This window comes from Cnephaeus nilssonii (genome assembly GCF_951640355.1).
Source record: "Cnephaeus nilssonii genome assembly, chromosome: 7".
Taxonomy (NCBI): Eukaryota; Metazoa; Chordata; class Mammalia; order Chiroptera; family Vespertilionidae; genus Cnephaeus; species Cnephaeus nilssonii.
This window is the reverse complement of record NC_137078.1, coordinates 19,386,545-19,402,283: the sequence shown is the minus strand read 5'-3', so window position 1 is coordinate 19,402,283 and position 15,739 is coordinate 19,386,545. Positions and strand designations below refer to the sequence as shown.

Sequence of the window (15,739 nt, the reverse complement as noted above, 5' to 3'; positions counted from 1 at the left end):
CACAGGTGGGGTCTGGCCGGCTGGACCCCAATTGGGGCAGATTGGGGCTGGGCCTGTCAGGAGGAGGAGATGGCGGGAGGTTGGCTGGCCAGTCTGCCCTGATTGGGGCCCGATCAGGGCCAGCTGGGGGAAGGGGCCGCAGGTGATTGGCCGGCGGGCCCCACTCCCGATTGGGGTTGGGGGGCTGGCCATGGGGAGGGGCTATGGGCAGTGGTCCAGCCAGCCCCACACCCAAATGGGGTAGGGGGTGCCGATCGGAGCAAGTGGCCTGGGGGAGGGGCCATGGGTGGTTGGCCGACTGGCCCTGCCCCTGATGGGGTGGGGGGCTAATTTGGGGTGTGGCCGGGTGAGGGGAGGGACTTCAGGAGGTTGGCGGGTGGCCTCGCCCCCTATTGGGGTGGGGAAGGTGATCAGGGGCAGGGCCAGCCAGGGGAGGGGCTTTGGGCCGATCAGGATGGTGAGGGCCCATTAGGGGTGTGACCGGCTGGGGGAGGGGCTGCAGGAGGTTGGCTGGCCAGCCCCACCCCCTATTGGGTCAATTGGGGAGAGGGGCTGCAGGCCTATCGTGGGGGGAGCGGGCTGATGGAGGCGGGGCTGGCTGGGGGGGAAGAAAGGGGACGTTTGGCAGGCCAGCCTGCTCTTGATCGGGGTGGGAAAGTCCGATCAGGAGCAGGCCAGCAGGGGGAAGGGCTGCAAGGTTGGCCGGCCGGCCCCAACCCCTGATCTAGCCGGTTCGCTGGCCACAGTGGGCGTCATAACGACCGGTCATTAAGGTTGTTATGGCTGTTACGGTCGCTGGCTTTTTATATATATAGATTGCTTTGTTTAGATGTAAGTCTTCTCCACTAGATTCCATGAATGCAAGCTATGTTGGTCTTCTTTTCCTTCTAGGACCCAGCACAACCTAGGACAGTAAGTACTCAGGACACGTTGCTGAGGAAGAGAGGAGGCACTTGGCTAAGGGCATTGTCAGGGCTGCCTGGCAATGACGCTCCCTGCCCCCCAGTCCCCTGCCCCACCACCCCAATCTGTGAGCAACCTTAGAACTGTCAGAACCAGGGGCCCTCAAACTTTTTAAACAGGGGGCCAGTTCACTGTCCCTCAGACCGTTGGAGGGCCGAACTATAGTTTAAAAAAAAAACCATGAACAAATTCCTATGCACACTAAGTCGGCTGCTAAGCAGGACAGGCAGCGGTGGCAAAAACACCCGGCGGGCCGGATAAATGTCCTCAGCGGGCCGCATGTGGCCCGCGGGCCGTAGTTTGAGGACCCCTGGTCAGAACTGACCAGTAGTGACCTACTTTAGATCTAAACTAATCCCACCTTCAGGGAATCTTGTCAGTCTAATGTTAGTGTCCCTCCCCTAGAACAGAAGGACGAAACTGATGCCCTCTGGAAACACTCCAGCCATATGAAAAACCAGGGCAACATCATGATCCAAAATATCTATGGAAGCCTGGAAGGATGGTAGCTTTAGACGGTCTATGGTCTTCTGATGCTTATATCATCACAATACAAGTCCCCTTAATTGTTAACAGCCAAGGATTAGTGTGTGTGCACACACATACATGTACGTCACAGGCATACATGCACATGTGGCTGGGTTTGGAGGATATAAAATATTGACAAGGATTATTAAATACATTTAACTATCCTATCTAATAAAGAGGGAATATGCTAATTGACCATCACTCCGTCACAAAGATGGCTGCACCCACAGCTGAGGCCAAGTTCCCATAAGGATCCTTAACAAGCAATCAGCAGGGACCTGAGGCTATGCCCTCCCCTACCCCCGTGGGGTTTGACAGGGGACCTCAGGCCATGCCTCCCACCCTGGCATCAGGCTGGGGGACCTCAGGCTGCACCCCCGCCCCAGTGCCAGGCCAGGGGACCTGAGGCCACGCCCCCCACCCGGCCTGGCTTGACGGGGGACCTCAAGGTGTGCTTCCTGTCCTGGTGCTGGGCTAGGGGACCTCAGGCTACTCCCCCCGCCCCAGCGCCAGTCTGGGGGACCTCAGGCCATGCCCCCCACCAGGTGGGGCTTGACAGGGGACTTCAGGCTGTACCCCCCACCCTGGCACCAGACCGGGGGACCTCAGACCGCACCCCCCACCTGGCAGGGCTTGACAGGGGACCTCAGGCCGTGCCCCTCACCCAGCGGGGATTGACAGGGGATCTCAGGCCATGTCCCCCACCTGGCAGGGCTTGATGGAGGACCTCAAGGCACGCCCCCTGCCCCGGTCTGGGCTGGGGGACCTCAGGCCATGCCTCCCGTCCTGGCGCCGGGCCAGGGGACCTGAGACTACATCCCCTGCCTGGCGGGGCTTGACAAGAGTGGGACTGGCCGGGTCTGGATCTAGCCCTATGGGGGGGGGGGGGGCGCGGCTGGGTCTGGGTCTCACACGATTTTGAGGTGCATGTGGGTGGGTGGGGACTTGACTCTGGGTCCCGTGGTGTGCCCCAGACTCTGACAGGAGGAAGGTTTTCATATACATTTTACTAATTTTCTTTCATCTCTGACACTTCTATTACAGAGAAAGGGCAAATAGAAATATTAAATTATTTCCTCTAATTAATCCCCTTTTAATGTGCATGAATTTCGTGCACCAGGTCCCTAGACTCTATAATAAAGAGCCAGGGTATAACACCGTTAGGACCGAAGCTCGACCAGACCAGAAGTCAGTGCTAGGTTGCCACAGCAACCCAGCACTGACTGCTTCAGTTGCAGGCGCTGTGCCCCAGAGATGATAGGCCCAGAGATGCTGAGGGGGCTGCGAATCAGGGCCAGAGAGAGGCCTGAAGAGAGAAGCAGGGACTGACCCGTTACCTCTGTGGCAGCTTTTGACCAGCACTTGCCTCTCTCTTTCTCCCCCAGTCTGGCCAGCAGCCATGCCTCCATTTCTCTTCAGGACTTCACCGGGGCTGCAGATCAGCCCTGCCTTTCTGATCAGGCCCCATTGATAGGCCCAGAGATGCTGACTGGCATAGAAACTGACAAATCAGAATCCAATTTGGGGGCTTAGAGGTGTTTCTGTCCAGGGAGAGTGGTTGATCCCGAGGCCGGCTCTAGCAATGGCCTTCGCAAATCTACAGAAAGTGCTAATCAGTGACAACCTGGACCCTTGCTGCTGGAAGATCCTGCAAGATGGAGGGCTGCAGGTGGTGGAGAAGCAGAACCTGAGCCAAGAGGAGCTGATAGTTGAGCTGCAGGACTGCGAAGGCCTTATCTTCCACTTGGCCACCGAGGTGACCCCGGATATCATCAACGCAGCAGAGAAGCTCCAGGTAGTGGGTAGGGCTGGCACCGGCGTGGACAATGTGGATCTGGAGGCCACAATGAGGAAGGGCATCCTGGTCATGAACACTCCCAATGGGAACAGTCTTAGTGCTGCGGAGCTCACCTGTGGGATGATCATGTGTCTGGCCAGGCAGATTCCCCAGGCGACGGCTTTGATGAAGGACGGCAAATGGGACCGAAAGAAGTTCATGGGAACCGAGTTGAATGGAAAGACCCTGGTAATTCTTGCCCTGGGGAGGATCTGGAGAGAGGTGGCCGTCCAGATGCAGTCCTTCGGGATGAAGACTGTAGGGTACAACCCCATCATCTCACCAGAGGGCTTGGCCTCCTTCAGCGTTCAGCAGCTGCCCCTGGAGGAGATCTGGCCCCTCTGTGACTTCATCACTGTGCACACCCCCTCCTGCCCTCCACCACAGGCCTGCTGAACGACAGCACCTTTGCCCTGTGCAAGAAGGGCGTGCGCGTGGTGAACTGTGCCCGCAGAGGGATCATGGATGAGGGTGCCCCGCTCCGGGCCCCGCAGTCGGGGCAGTGCGCGGGCACAGTGCTGGACGTGTTCACGGAGGAGCCACCTCAGGAGCATGCCTTGGTGGACATGAGAATGTCATCAGCTGCCCCCACCTGGGCGCCAGCACCAAGGAGGCCCAGAGCCGCTGCGGGGAGGAGAACGCTGTTCAGTTTGTGGACATGGTGAAGGGGAGAGCCCTCGTGGGGGTCGTGAATGCCCAGGCCCTTACCAGCGCCTTCTCTCCACACACCAAACCTTGGACCCGTCTGGCAGAAGCTCTGGGGACTCTGATGTGAGCCTGGGCAGGGTCCCCAAAGGGACCATCCAGGTGGTAACGCAGGGCTTAACCCTGAAGAATGCAGGGAACTTCCTGAGCCCCGCAGTCACTGTCAGCCTCCTCAAAGACGCTTCTAATCATGCGGATGTGAACTTAGTGAACGCCAAGCTGCTGGTGAAGGAGGCCGGCCTCAATGTAAGCACCTATAACCCCAATGTGCCAAGAGAGCAAGGATGCAGGGAAGGCTTCCTGAGCGTGGCCCTGGCAGGTGCCCCCTGCCAGGCTGTGGGCTTTGTCCAGGGCACCAGACCTGTGCTGCAGGCACTCAACGGAGCTGCCTTCAGATCAGACGTGCCTCTCCACAGGGGTCTGCCCCTGCTCCTGTTCCGGGCTCAGCCCTCCAACCCTGCCATGCTGCCTACCATGACTGGGCTCATGGCAGAGGCAGGCGTGCAGCTGCTGTCCTACTAACCTCGGCAGTGTCTGATGGGGAGACCTGGCACGTCATGGGCATCTCCTCCCTGCTGCCCAGCCTGGACGCCTGGAAGCAGCATGTGACCGAGGCCTTTCAGTTTCATTTCTTACCTTGGGGCTCACCAGGACCAGCCTTGGGGGCTTTGTGATCAACATTGAGAGGTCACATTCCTGGGGTTGACACCACTTATGTGGTCTGACCCCTGTAATAACCACTTAATAAACAGCCCACCCTCCCTCCTAAAAAAAAAAAAAAAAAAAAAAAAAAAGAACCAAATCTGGGTCAACTGTGAGGAGCCAGTGGCTGCCTAGGAGGCAGAGCTTTTGATGCTGACTGGCATAGAAACTGACCAATCAGAACCAAATCTGGGTCAACTGTGAGGAGCCAATGGCTGCTAGGAGGCGGAGCTTTTGACACTGACTGGCATAGAAACCGACCAATCAGAACCAAATTGGCCAGCAGAGGAGGGCAGTTGGGGGCGAGATCAGGCCGGCAGGGGAGGGCAGTTGGGGGAGAGATCAGGCCAGCAGGGGAGGGCAGTTAGGGGTGATCAGGTAGGCAGGCAGAGGCAGTTAGGGGATCAGGCAGGTGAGCGGTTAGGAGCCAGCAGTCCCAGATTGCGAGAGGGATGTCCCCGAAGGGGTCCCCGATTGGACAGGGTGCAGCCTGGGGTGAGGGAACACCCCCCTCCGTGCACGAAATTCGTGCACCAGGCCACTAGTTATATGATAAAATATAATCACTGACTATGCCAGGAATTATGGCAAAAAAATTTTTTTAAGTGTTTGCAAGTATGTGACATCAGGCACTAATCCTTTCGCTATCTATGATTAGTCATTAACAGCAGTATTCGAGAAAAAGAACTGGGTCTCAGTAAACCAAAGTTCAATGAGTCATTGCTGAAGCGGGGCTGTCCAAAAACCTTATTTTGATCCTGGTTGCATTAACAGAAATGCATGGTCTAAAATACAGTGCTCTTGTCACACCCCTTGTGTATAGCCCTGGGCACGATACTGTAAGAATGGGCCCTGGCAGACATGTCACATAAAATGAAGAAGAGAAAACTAGGATGCCTTTCAAGGAGCTTAAGCAAATACACAAAATTAACAGGTGACTAAATTATACTCTAAATCCAACCAATACCAGTTAGGTTGGAGGTAAGTAGCAAATATGCCCTCCTCTTTAAAGAGCGGGAAACTAAAATAAGGAGTCCAGAATGAGTTAATTCTCAATGCTGAAAAAAAGTGAACTGAAGATGTGTCAGTATACAGTCAGTGTGTCCAAAGCAGCCCACCTAGGTAATTCAAGTTCCGGATGAGTCTTTTAGTTTCACATTTATAAACTAGCTAACCAAATTTTCATTTTTTTCTTTTGTTTACACAGCCCTAATCTTAGACATTCTTACTACAGTTCATTTTTAAAACCAGCTTCAAAGCAATGTATAATCAAATAATAACTTCCCTTGGTCCTTCAATTTTTTAAAACAATAACCCCTAAGTAAGATATTTTTAAAATTTTCATTTTCCTCTATCTTCCTACTATTCACATCTCACTTTATGTTCCAGTCAGCCCTGGCAATGAAGACACCAAAGAAAATACTATTTATAGTAAATTTTATTTTCATTGCTATTTCATTTAACATAATTTCAAAGTGAGGTCTGTGCTCTAAGATGAACAAAAGAACAGGTACACAGTTTCTCTAAGGAGGGTATGGGGTTCCAGGGCCCCCAGTGTTGACCCCTAACATTTACCCCTTGAGACTTTATGTAAAAATACAAAAAGAAGGAATAATGTCAACATACAAGAATCAAATTTATAAGGGTATTATAACAATAAGTGTTTATGTTGTAGGATACCCTCCTCTTTAGGGCTGTAATAATAATGACTAATGTTTTCTCCTGCAGAGATCAGTATCTTTTCTTTTTTTAAGTAAAATGTCAGTATATGTGAAAATGCTGCATTTATTTCTCCTGATAGACTAAAAATAGTACAAGTTCTTCAATTCTTCATGAGTCCAAGCTGGCACATGACTATGACTAATGGGGTCTGCTGAACACACTAATTCCAAGTTTGGCGACCATCAGCAAACTGTTAAAAAAACAACAACGCAAAGCAAAAATGTCAGGTAAAGAACAGAACAGGCACTTGACTATTTTTTTAAAAGGATTAGGATTCTGCGGGTCTCTCACCACACAGTGAGCAGGTGCCAAGCAGGAAGAGATGGAACTTCCATCCCTGGGGGCACCAAGGAAAAAACACGCCCCGGGCAGTCTTGTGCTGAGGCCTTAAAACAGTACGTAGAGCCGGCGATCCTAATCTCACTGCCAATAATTCAGAGGCGAGAAAACGGGAGGCTGGGGAAACCAAGGCCTCCCCACGGTCACAGAACTAGCTAATGGTGGATCTGCAGCCTCCCACTTTACTGCCCTCAAACCCGGTCTGCACTGACTATAACACACTTTGCCTGACAGCATTGTAACTACAACCAAAATCATAGCTGTAAGTAATCCTTTCCCAAAACAAAGTTTTAAAAATTCCCCTATCTTCAGTGTCTCTTTATTATGCTTAGGACTACATTTAAAAAAAAATCTGGTTTGGATTTTATAATCAGTTAATTAGAAAATAGGAATCAATAAAAATTCCTTTAGCAAAATTTTTTATAATAAAGGGCATCCATGCAACTAAGGCATATGAACCCACACTGAATGAGCTGCCGTCGTGGCTTAGCACTGAGGCTTCTTCCTCTGTAGGGAGGAGCCAGGATGGACCAGAGAGCAAATGTGAAAGCAAAACTGTTTCCATAATGAATGAATATATTTCACTTTTTCACTTTGCCATTAAATCAGCTACTATTTTCCCAGCTCCTCCTATTTGTGCATAAATTAAATCATTTTAGTTGATGCCCAGCATCAGGTATATTGAAACAAGTAAATCTGAGGGTGTACAAAGTATTATGAGCATTAAACTAAAATCTATGTGGGTGAAGAACAGCAATAGAACAGAATGTACCTGGCACCTGCAATTAAGCCTGCAGGCATAAATTTTCCGGAGTGGTAGAATCTCATTCCCATAATGCCAGCCAAGGTTCCAGATGTAACTGATGGGAAAGAAAAAGAGGCAAAGATCACGACATCTTGTATTTGGGAGAACTAAAGTAAGTGGCCAAAGTCTCACCCTTCTTTCAAGGGCCAGACCTCATCTCAGACCTCCTCAAGTTGGGGAGCTTCAATACCCACGTCCTGGGAGACTAAGCACAAATACTAGATATACTGGTAAGGCCCTCACAGTCCGGGCCCAGCCAACCTAGACCATGGAGAGCAAACTGCAGGGAAACTGGAGCATGTGGGGATATCAATTAAGAAACTTCCTCAGGAATGCAGGGAAAGAGAGGGATGACTGGGATGAGGAGAGTGGCCATGGAGATAGAGGAGATAATCTGGGATATGTGTTGCAAGTAGTGTTGATGAATAGAAAGACTTGCCGATGAGTTAGAAAGACGGAGGGGAAGAATGCAATCAACACCTGGATGGAGGGAGAACATCAGAAGACACAATGTGAGTGAGCAAGTGAAGTCAGGCCTGGAGACATCTAGATTTCACGCAGACAACTGTACATATGAGTCAAGCTTGGCCCTAGCCAGTTTTGCTCAGTTGGAAGAGCTTCGGCCTGCAGACTCAAGGATTTCAGGTTTGATTCTGGTCAAGGGCACAAGCATGCCGGGTTGTGGGCTCAATCCCCGGTAGGGGGCATGAAGGGGCAGCCAATCAATGTTCTCTCTCATCAACGACGCTTCTTTCTCTCTCTACCTCTCCCTTTCTCTCTGAAATCAATTAAAAAAAATTTTTTTTTTAAAGAGTCAAACTTGGAGGAGAGATAAATTTGTGAGTCATTGTATATTGTGGTAATTTAAGGCCTGGGCTTCAATGACATTGTCAAGCAAGAAAGTATAAAGAAGATTTTAAAAAAGGCCCAGGCCTTAAGTACTTTCTTAGTGGCAAAAAAAAAAAAAAAGAAAAAAGGGCGGGGGTAGGGGGGTCGACAAAAGAGAACGAGAAAATACAAAGGAAGACCAGGAGAGTGAAAAATTGATTGGATTGGTATACTGTATTGAGAGCAGCTAACAGGCCAAATAAAATGACTAATATACACTGGATTTTGAAAAATACAGGTCACTGGCAGCCTCAGAGAGAGTTACGTATTTCCATGGACAAAAGGGACAGAAATGGAGAGTGAAGTGGATCAAGAAGGTACTGGTATGAGAGGTGTGGAAATGAAGACAGGAAGTATAACAACATTTTCTAGAGAAGTTTCTGAAGGGGAAGAAGAATGGCAGCAACTGAAAAAGGAAGTAGGTTCACGACAGGTCCTTTTTTTAAAAAATGGGTGAGATGAGCACATTTGTACATCAATAAGAGGAATCCATCTGCAAGGTGGAATGCAAGTAAGAGATGGCATCAGTGACAGCGTAAAGTTCCAAGAAGGTATGGCAGAAGAAACCCAAAGCCAGGATGAAGGGACTGGCCTTGGAGAGGAGAGAAGTAGCGCCAGGGAAGGAGTGGAGGTCAATGGCATGAAGCTCCGAGTCCCCGTGTGATGACTGCTATTGTTTCTTCAAGTAGGCAATGAGGGTCACTTGCTAGAGTGATGTGGGCTCACAAATGGGAAAATAGGTCTGCAAGTCATTCTGGAGCTTGAGTGAGGGAGCTGCTAGGCAGAGCTGAGAGCCGGGCACCTCCTCCTTCCCCAGCACACCCCTCATCAGCCATCATTGTCTTCCCTTCCCAACCCAGGCAGAGTTGTACAAACCACTCTGTTAACATGCTTGATCTCCACCACACTTGTAAGGGAGTTAGAGCTGCATGTTCTCTCATACTATGGGTTTGTGGAGAAGTGAGGAACCCACACTCCTAGCAGACTGTCAGACACATGGGTGGAGCTCAATAAAACGTACCAAAAGCCACCATGATAAGAAGTAATCTTATCAACAGCCCCACAGAGTCACTTTTTATGTACAGGATCCTTGAAGGCAAGGCCCATGTCTTACATGGTTAGCTTACCGGCCAAGGGCTAATGTTTTGAAAATGGGGAAAATGCAATATTGATAGAACTTAACCCAGACATGTGACCCTTTAGTGATGCTCAAACAGTCTTTAATGGGCAATCACAATGATTAAGAGACATATGCTTGCCTTATACAAGTTTAATACTAATTTCACTGGGTAAATCTAAATTCATGAGGTATGAAAACCTTTCCACATTCTGTACATAAAAGCAGAAACCAGCATAACCATGCCCTCCCTCCCTCCCCCAATTTAAAAACCTCCCTTGGACTGGGCAGAAGCAGTGAAACTGTCTTAATGTGAGGAACCTGACACATCCCACCAAACTAGGGCCGGTGGTAGAGTATGCTGGACAGATAACTGACTGGGGAGAGAGTGAAGCTGACATACCTAGGAAAACCCAAATGTTCCTTGGATCCTGAGACAGCTGATAAGCACCCAGGCCTGCTAAGCCACCGAAGAGGAGCCCAGCAGCCAGGGATGGGACACTACCTGGAGGAAAGCAAACGTCATATTGTAGTGTCAGACACTTAGTCATTGACAGAATCCACCAGACTTCCCTTCCTGACAAAGGAAAATAGCAAAGAGAACTCCCAACACAGTTCACAACCGAGTTCTCAAGCATGAAAATGTTTTAGGGAGTTTGCTAAAGAGTTCAAGTAAAATTACCAGAGGAGTAAGGCTCAGATCATACCATATCACACACCACACCACACCATACCACTCCACTCTCCTCTAGTAGGGAGGGTACTTTCACCTAAGAAGAAAGGCTCCTACTTCTTATTAAAGCACCCATTTAAGAAACAAAAATAATGGCAATTTGGGGTCCATGTATTTGTATTTGCTGTTTGCACCCCTGAAATCAATTCCATATCATGTTTGAATGCCATACATTTTACACATGTACTATCCATGCATACTGTATTTTTATGTGTGCACACTTATCATCAGATCTTCTGTACATAGTGGCAGTATTGTAGCATATGAGAAAATATGTTTGGTATCTCAGCAATTTTGCATTTTTCTGTCTCAAATAAAAACATTTTGATCTAAAAAGAAAAGAAAGGGAAGGAAAATAAGAAGGGCTCTTAAACAGGCCTGATTAATCCGTCAAGGACTGGAACTGTCCATGGACAGGACCTTGGGGACATCCCAAAAGGAGAAGGAAACAGAGTTAGTAAATTAAAAAAAATATTTGGAGAGTAAGAATTCTGGTGTGTGTGTGTGTGTGTGTGTGTGTGTGTGTGTGTAGAAATATGCGGGCTCTCTGACACACCCTTGCCAAATTTAATAAGGAGACTTCAAAAATTGAGTATGTGAAGACTAGAAGTTCCCTGCTACTTAAAGAAAAGAGTACAGAGATGGTACTCGGGGGTCAAAGCTGATGTATGGTAGCTGATGATAATAACAATCTGCTACCACTCCTGCCCAGCACCTTTAGACAAAGAGGCAAAAACAAGTGATTCGATAAGAAGCCTGGCTTAGCTCAGCCAGATAACCCAAAGGCAAGTGCAGGAGCAGCCACCACAGGAATTGCTACAGGACTGACCATAAGCCTGAACTCACGCCAGAGGGCCTAAAGCAAGCTTCATTCAAATAAGTCTGCACTCTGGGGACCCTGGGGACTCACTCTTTACCAGGAACAATGTGAAGATCCTAAGAGGTTAATAACTAGAAACCATACCTGCTTTTGCATAGCCAATGATCCCACCAGAAGCAACCAGTGCTGCATAGCCAAAGCCAATCCAATGTAAAGGCACTCTGAAAACAAGAATAAGAAACCAGTGCCAGCCATGTTTTAAGAAAACAAAGACCCACAATCATAGACGGGGACTAAAAAGGTCTTCATTACAGACTAATCCTGTCTCCGTAGAAATGAAAACCAAGCCCAGAGGTTAGATGACTAACCTAAAGTCACACAACTCGTCAGTGGCAGAGATGGGACTCAAACCGTGACCTGCATGTCCACCCTCCTGCACCCAGTTCCGCCCCAGCAGTCTACTGTTAGTGCCCTTTCCAGATGGGGATAAAAACGCGGTTTGAGAAGCTCCTGGCTATTCCACCCCCACTCACTGTGCACTTACAGTGGGCCGGAGTCCTTCTGCATTGTTCTCTTTCGCTCTGTCCAGAAAAGAGACTACACCGGCCTGCACCTGCAGAGGAAGGTCTGGATCAGAGGTGGTTACTAGCACAACTCTGACAGTCAGGGATAAGGGAGTCCAAGTCCCAGCTCCACCCCCCTCAGCAGCTAAGAAGTAGTGGGCAAGTACCCAACCTCCCTAAAATTCCGTTTCCTTCACTGTCCCATGAGGATAACAATGGCACAAATTTATTGGGGCTGCTCTGGGCACTAATTGGAATAATAAGTAAAAGTGCTGAACCAATCATTTTTGTAATAACCTCAATTCTAATAACATAGGCCCACAGCAAAGTGAACAAAATTCACTGACCAGCTCTGCACAGGCTGAGTTAACCTTTCAACACTTAACCAAGTTATGAATTACTAAAACGGAAAGCAAATTATCTTCTGTGCCCTTAATTCAACTCCTTTAAGTTGTCCCTTTTAGGGGGGAAGGGTGCTGCTTTTCTTTGCTCCAAGAACCAAACTCTTCCAATATTTAACGTTTGTAAAACTTTTAAACGATTATTTACTTTTGCTACTGACTCCTAGTTCTCATTAGGTGGAGAGGGAGGATAAAATACAGGAAAACTCAAGTCATAATTACATTGCATACACCCTTGTTAAAGCAGCTCCTAATTTCTTAAAGAAATGCACCTGACATCCAGTGAGGCCAAGACCGAAAGCAACACCCACCCCACCTTTGGTCCATTCCGCGTGCACAAAAGGAGGGGCGTGGAGGCCCGCCCGGTCATTAATTCAAAGCGGCACTGAGTTACCTAGATTCCTAAGGAGAGGAAGCAATGAAATCTCCAGGGAACTAAACAGCACTACGCTATGTGCCTCGAGAACTCAAGGCTTCCGCAAGATTCACAACCTATTTTGAAGAAAGCAGAAAATGCGCGACTAGAAAAGCAACCGCGACGCAGCCCAAAGCCCCGCCTGGATCCAGGGGACGCAGAGCACGGGCAGCAAAGCCCCTTTCATAACCCCCCAAAGTCACAGCAGGTGCATAAAATAATTGCCCAGTACCCGAACCGCTTTCTCCGAGCTCCGCGCCGGTGGAGGACGAGCAAGCCGTGGGCGGGGACTCCGGCGCCGGAAATGTCACAACGCGCGCTTGGTGTTGCGGAAGCTGGCCGGGCCGGGGGGCGTGGCGGCGCGCGGGGGGCGTGGCGGCGCGCGGGGGGCGTGGCGGCGCGCGGGGGGCGTGGCGGCGCGCGGGGGGCGGGGCGGCGCGCGGGGGGCGGGGCGGCCCGCGGGGGGCGTGGCGGCGCGCGGGGGGCGGGGCGGCCCGCGGACGGTGCTTGAGAAGGGGCGTGGCGCCAGACCCTGAGTCCCGCCCGGCCTCGGAAAGCTCCCTCCTGCGCTGGTCCCAGCTAGCAACCTGTGTGGCTAGAAGCGGAAAACCCAGAGTTTGAGTCGGGTCTTGCAAGAGGCCGAATGAATGGGTCAGGCCGGTAGTGGAGGCCACCGAAGCTGGAGGAAGACGTCGCCGCTGGATCCCGAAGGACCCCATTAATGGAGGGGCACGCGACTAGGTGTAAGCTAGCTGCGGGCCATCCAGGAGGATCGGGCCATCCAGGAGGATCTTCACTCTAGCCCGATCCTGTTGTTTGCCTACCACAGGGACTCCTTTTCACCTGCAGAGAATTTGGTGGCCACCGTCTAGATCAGGGGTCCTCAAACTTTTTAAACAGGGGGCCAGTTCACTGTCCCTCAGACCGTTGGAGGGCCGGACTATAGTTTTTAAAAAAAACTATGAACAAATTCCTATGCACACTGCACATATCTTATTTTGAAGTAAAAAAACAAAACGGCAAAAACACCCGCATGTGGCCCGCGGGCCTTAGTTTGAGGACGCCTGGTGTAAGTAATTGGCTCACTTCGCTGTTTGCTTTGGAGAGTGAGGCTACTTGAGCAGCACCTTAAAGGGGGAGAGAGGGTAAGTTAAATGTAATTTACAACTTCCTCTGCGATGTCCCACTGCCCACAAGTCAGTATCTCCACTCCCATGGCAGATCTGCTTCTCTTCCTTGCCTTTCCCATACCATTCACTCAGTTGCTGTACACCAAAATCTGGGTGTCATCCGTGATGTCTCTTCTTCATCCCCTACAAGTATCAACATGAATAAATCTTATAAATACAATCTTCAATGGAAAGGAAATTGAAACACCTACGTACTCTAATTTTAAAGAAAAACTTTCCACTTGCAGCAGCTCCTATCTAGCTTGTTTACCATAAAACAGCCACAGCTGATAATGACTAAGAACTCTGAGCAGTTCCTACTGCAATTGCCAGACCCTCATCAACTTCATGGAAGACTCTCCTTGAAAAGCTTAGGATCTCTAGGTCCATCCATGTTGTCACAAACCAAAGATAGGACTTGTTTTAACTAGCTGGATGGACTTAGAGATTCATTTCTCTCTATGCAGGTGCAGGTTTCAAAACTTAAGTTATCCCCCATGATCAGCCCCTGCCCTTTAGGCTTAAAGAAATTGAACCACAGAAAATTAAGTAAATTTCCTACAATCTTAGTCCTTGGTAGATCTGTTATCCTCCTATATAATAAAAGAGTAATATGTAAATTAGCCATCACTCCAGGACAAAATGGCAGCACCCATAGCAGACGCTGGAGGCACCGCCCTGGCAACGGGAGCCCAGCATCTGCTCCTTGGCAGCGGAGGGGTCTCTGGCCAGAAGACTGGGAGCGTCCACGCCTCCGCTGTGCAGCAGGAGTGAAGGGGCCTCCAGGGCCACGCGCCCACGTCCCCACCCCGGCCTGCCTTTCGGCGGGAGGGAAGGGCCCTGTGGGGCCCGGATCTCAGCATCCGCGCAGCAGGGGAGGAACCAGAAAAATGGATCTTTCCAGTTCCTGATGCTGACAGAGCCCTATGGATGCCGGGGTCCTCCACCTGCAGCCCCAAGTCGCAGCCCATCAGCCCCAGTCGCAGACTGGAAGCCCCCTGCCAGCAGTCCAGACAGGACCAGTGTGGCGCCGCGGTGGTGGGTGTCAGTGGGCATGCTACAGACATCAAATCACTGCCACCAAGGCCACCCCCCCACACACACTCGCAAGTAGTATAGTCCAAGGGGTGACTCCTAAGGCAAGGCTCCCATGGCAGCTGATGCTCACCATGCCAGGTGAGGAAGCCAGACCTGAAAGCCCAACCGCCAAGTACCTGAGCTGCAGGGCGTCGTGGGCCGGGGCCCTGAGGAGCCCCAGAACAAGCATCTTCCCAGAGGCTGTGCAGAAGGAGGGGAGGAACCTCTGGCTAGAGGCCAGGGTGAGGGATGCTGGCGTCTTTGCAGGCCAAGACAGGGCTGAGGGACACCCTCCCCCCCGCACCCCAGTGCACGAATTTTGTGCACCGGGCCTCTAGTTTGAAATAAGGTCTGTCATACACCCTTAACTCTACATTATGCTACCTCTTTTTAAAAATTAAATTTATTGAGTTGGCATTGGTCAACATAAACATATAGGTTTCAGGTGTGGATGTCTGTGTTACACTGCCTCTTATTGTGTCATTCCTTAACCAAACCACACAGGTTTTCTGTGTGTGTGTAGACCATCATAAAATATAAAATAGGGTCTCTGAATTGCAGCCAAAAGAATTGTGTAAGATATTTCCCACAACTTTCTCATATTCTGTCCAATTTGGACTAATCACATTATACTCACCTTGCCATATAATTTATTCCATATCTCACACATAACAGTTTTTTTAAAAAAAATCATAAATAAATTAATGAAACTGGTTTCTGTTCTATTTCTACTAGTTCCACACAATGATTTGTGTTTAGTAATGTTTCTAATGGCATTAATATATTTTAGAAGAAGCTCAGCATTTTTTTCCAACCATCCTACCCTCCTCTTTGGCAGCCACCAGGTTGTTCTCTGTATCTATCAATGGACATCTAGGTTGCTTCTATATCTTGGCTTTCTATCTAACACTGCAATGAACATAGGGCTGTATATATCTTTTTAAATTAGTGTTTT

General features: G+C 49.7%; 1 protein-coding gene and 1 pseudogene across 4 annotated transcripts; one reads left to right on the top strand and one right to left on the bottom strand.

The window, feature by feature from the left end:
* Positions 1-3,073: 3,073 nt before the first annotated feature.
* LOC307102470 (D-3-phosphoglycerate dehydrogenase-like) lies at positions 3,074-4,730 on the top strand (annotated as a pseudogene). The gene has a single exon. The product of its transcript is annotated as a D-3-phosphoglycerate dehydrogenase-like (transcript).
* A 1,425-nt stretch (positions 4,731-6,155) lies between these two features.
* TMEM14C (transmembrane protein 14C) lies at positions 6,156-12,882 on the bottom strand. 3 transcript variants are annotated; one of them, XM_079778381.1, is made up of 6 exons: positions 12,771-12,882; positions 11,704-11,772; positions 11,304-11,380; positions 10,010-10,111; positions 7,569-7,656; positions 6,156-6,647 (listed from the first exon to the last, which is right to left on the bottom strand). In XM_079778381.1, the coding sequence occupies exons 2-6, from the start codon at positions 11,724-11,726 to the stop codon at positions 6,596-6,598; spliced, it is 342 nt and encodes a 113-aa protein (XP_079634507.1). In that variant the 5' UTR covers positions 11,727-11,772; positions 12,771-12,882; the 3' UTR covers positions 6,156-6,595. The 3 variants fall into 3 exon arrangements, with proteins under 3 accessions (XP_079634507.1, XP_079634508.1, XP_079634509.1); XM_079778382.1 differs by having other exon boundaries at positions 11,704-11,786; positions 12,771-12,829; XM_079778383.1 differs by lacking the exon at positions 12,771-12,882 and adding an exon at positions 12,518-12,717.
* Positions 12,883-15,739: the final 2,857 nt, after the last annotated feature.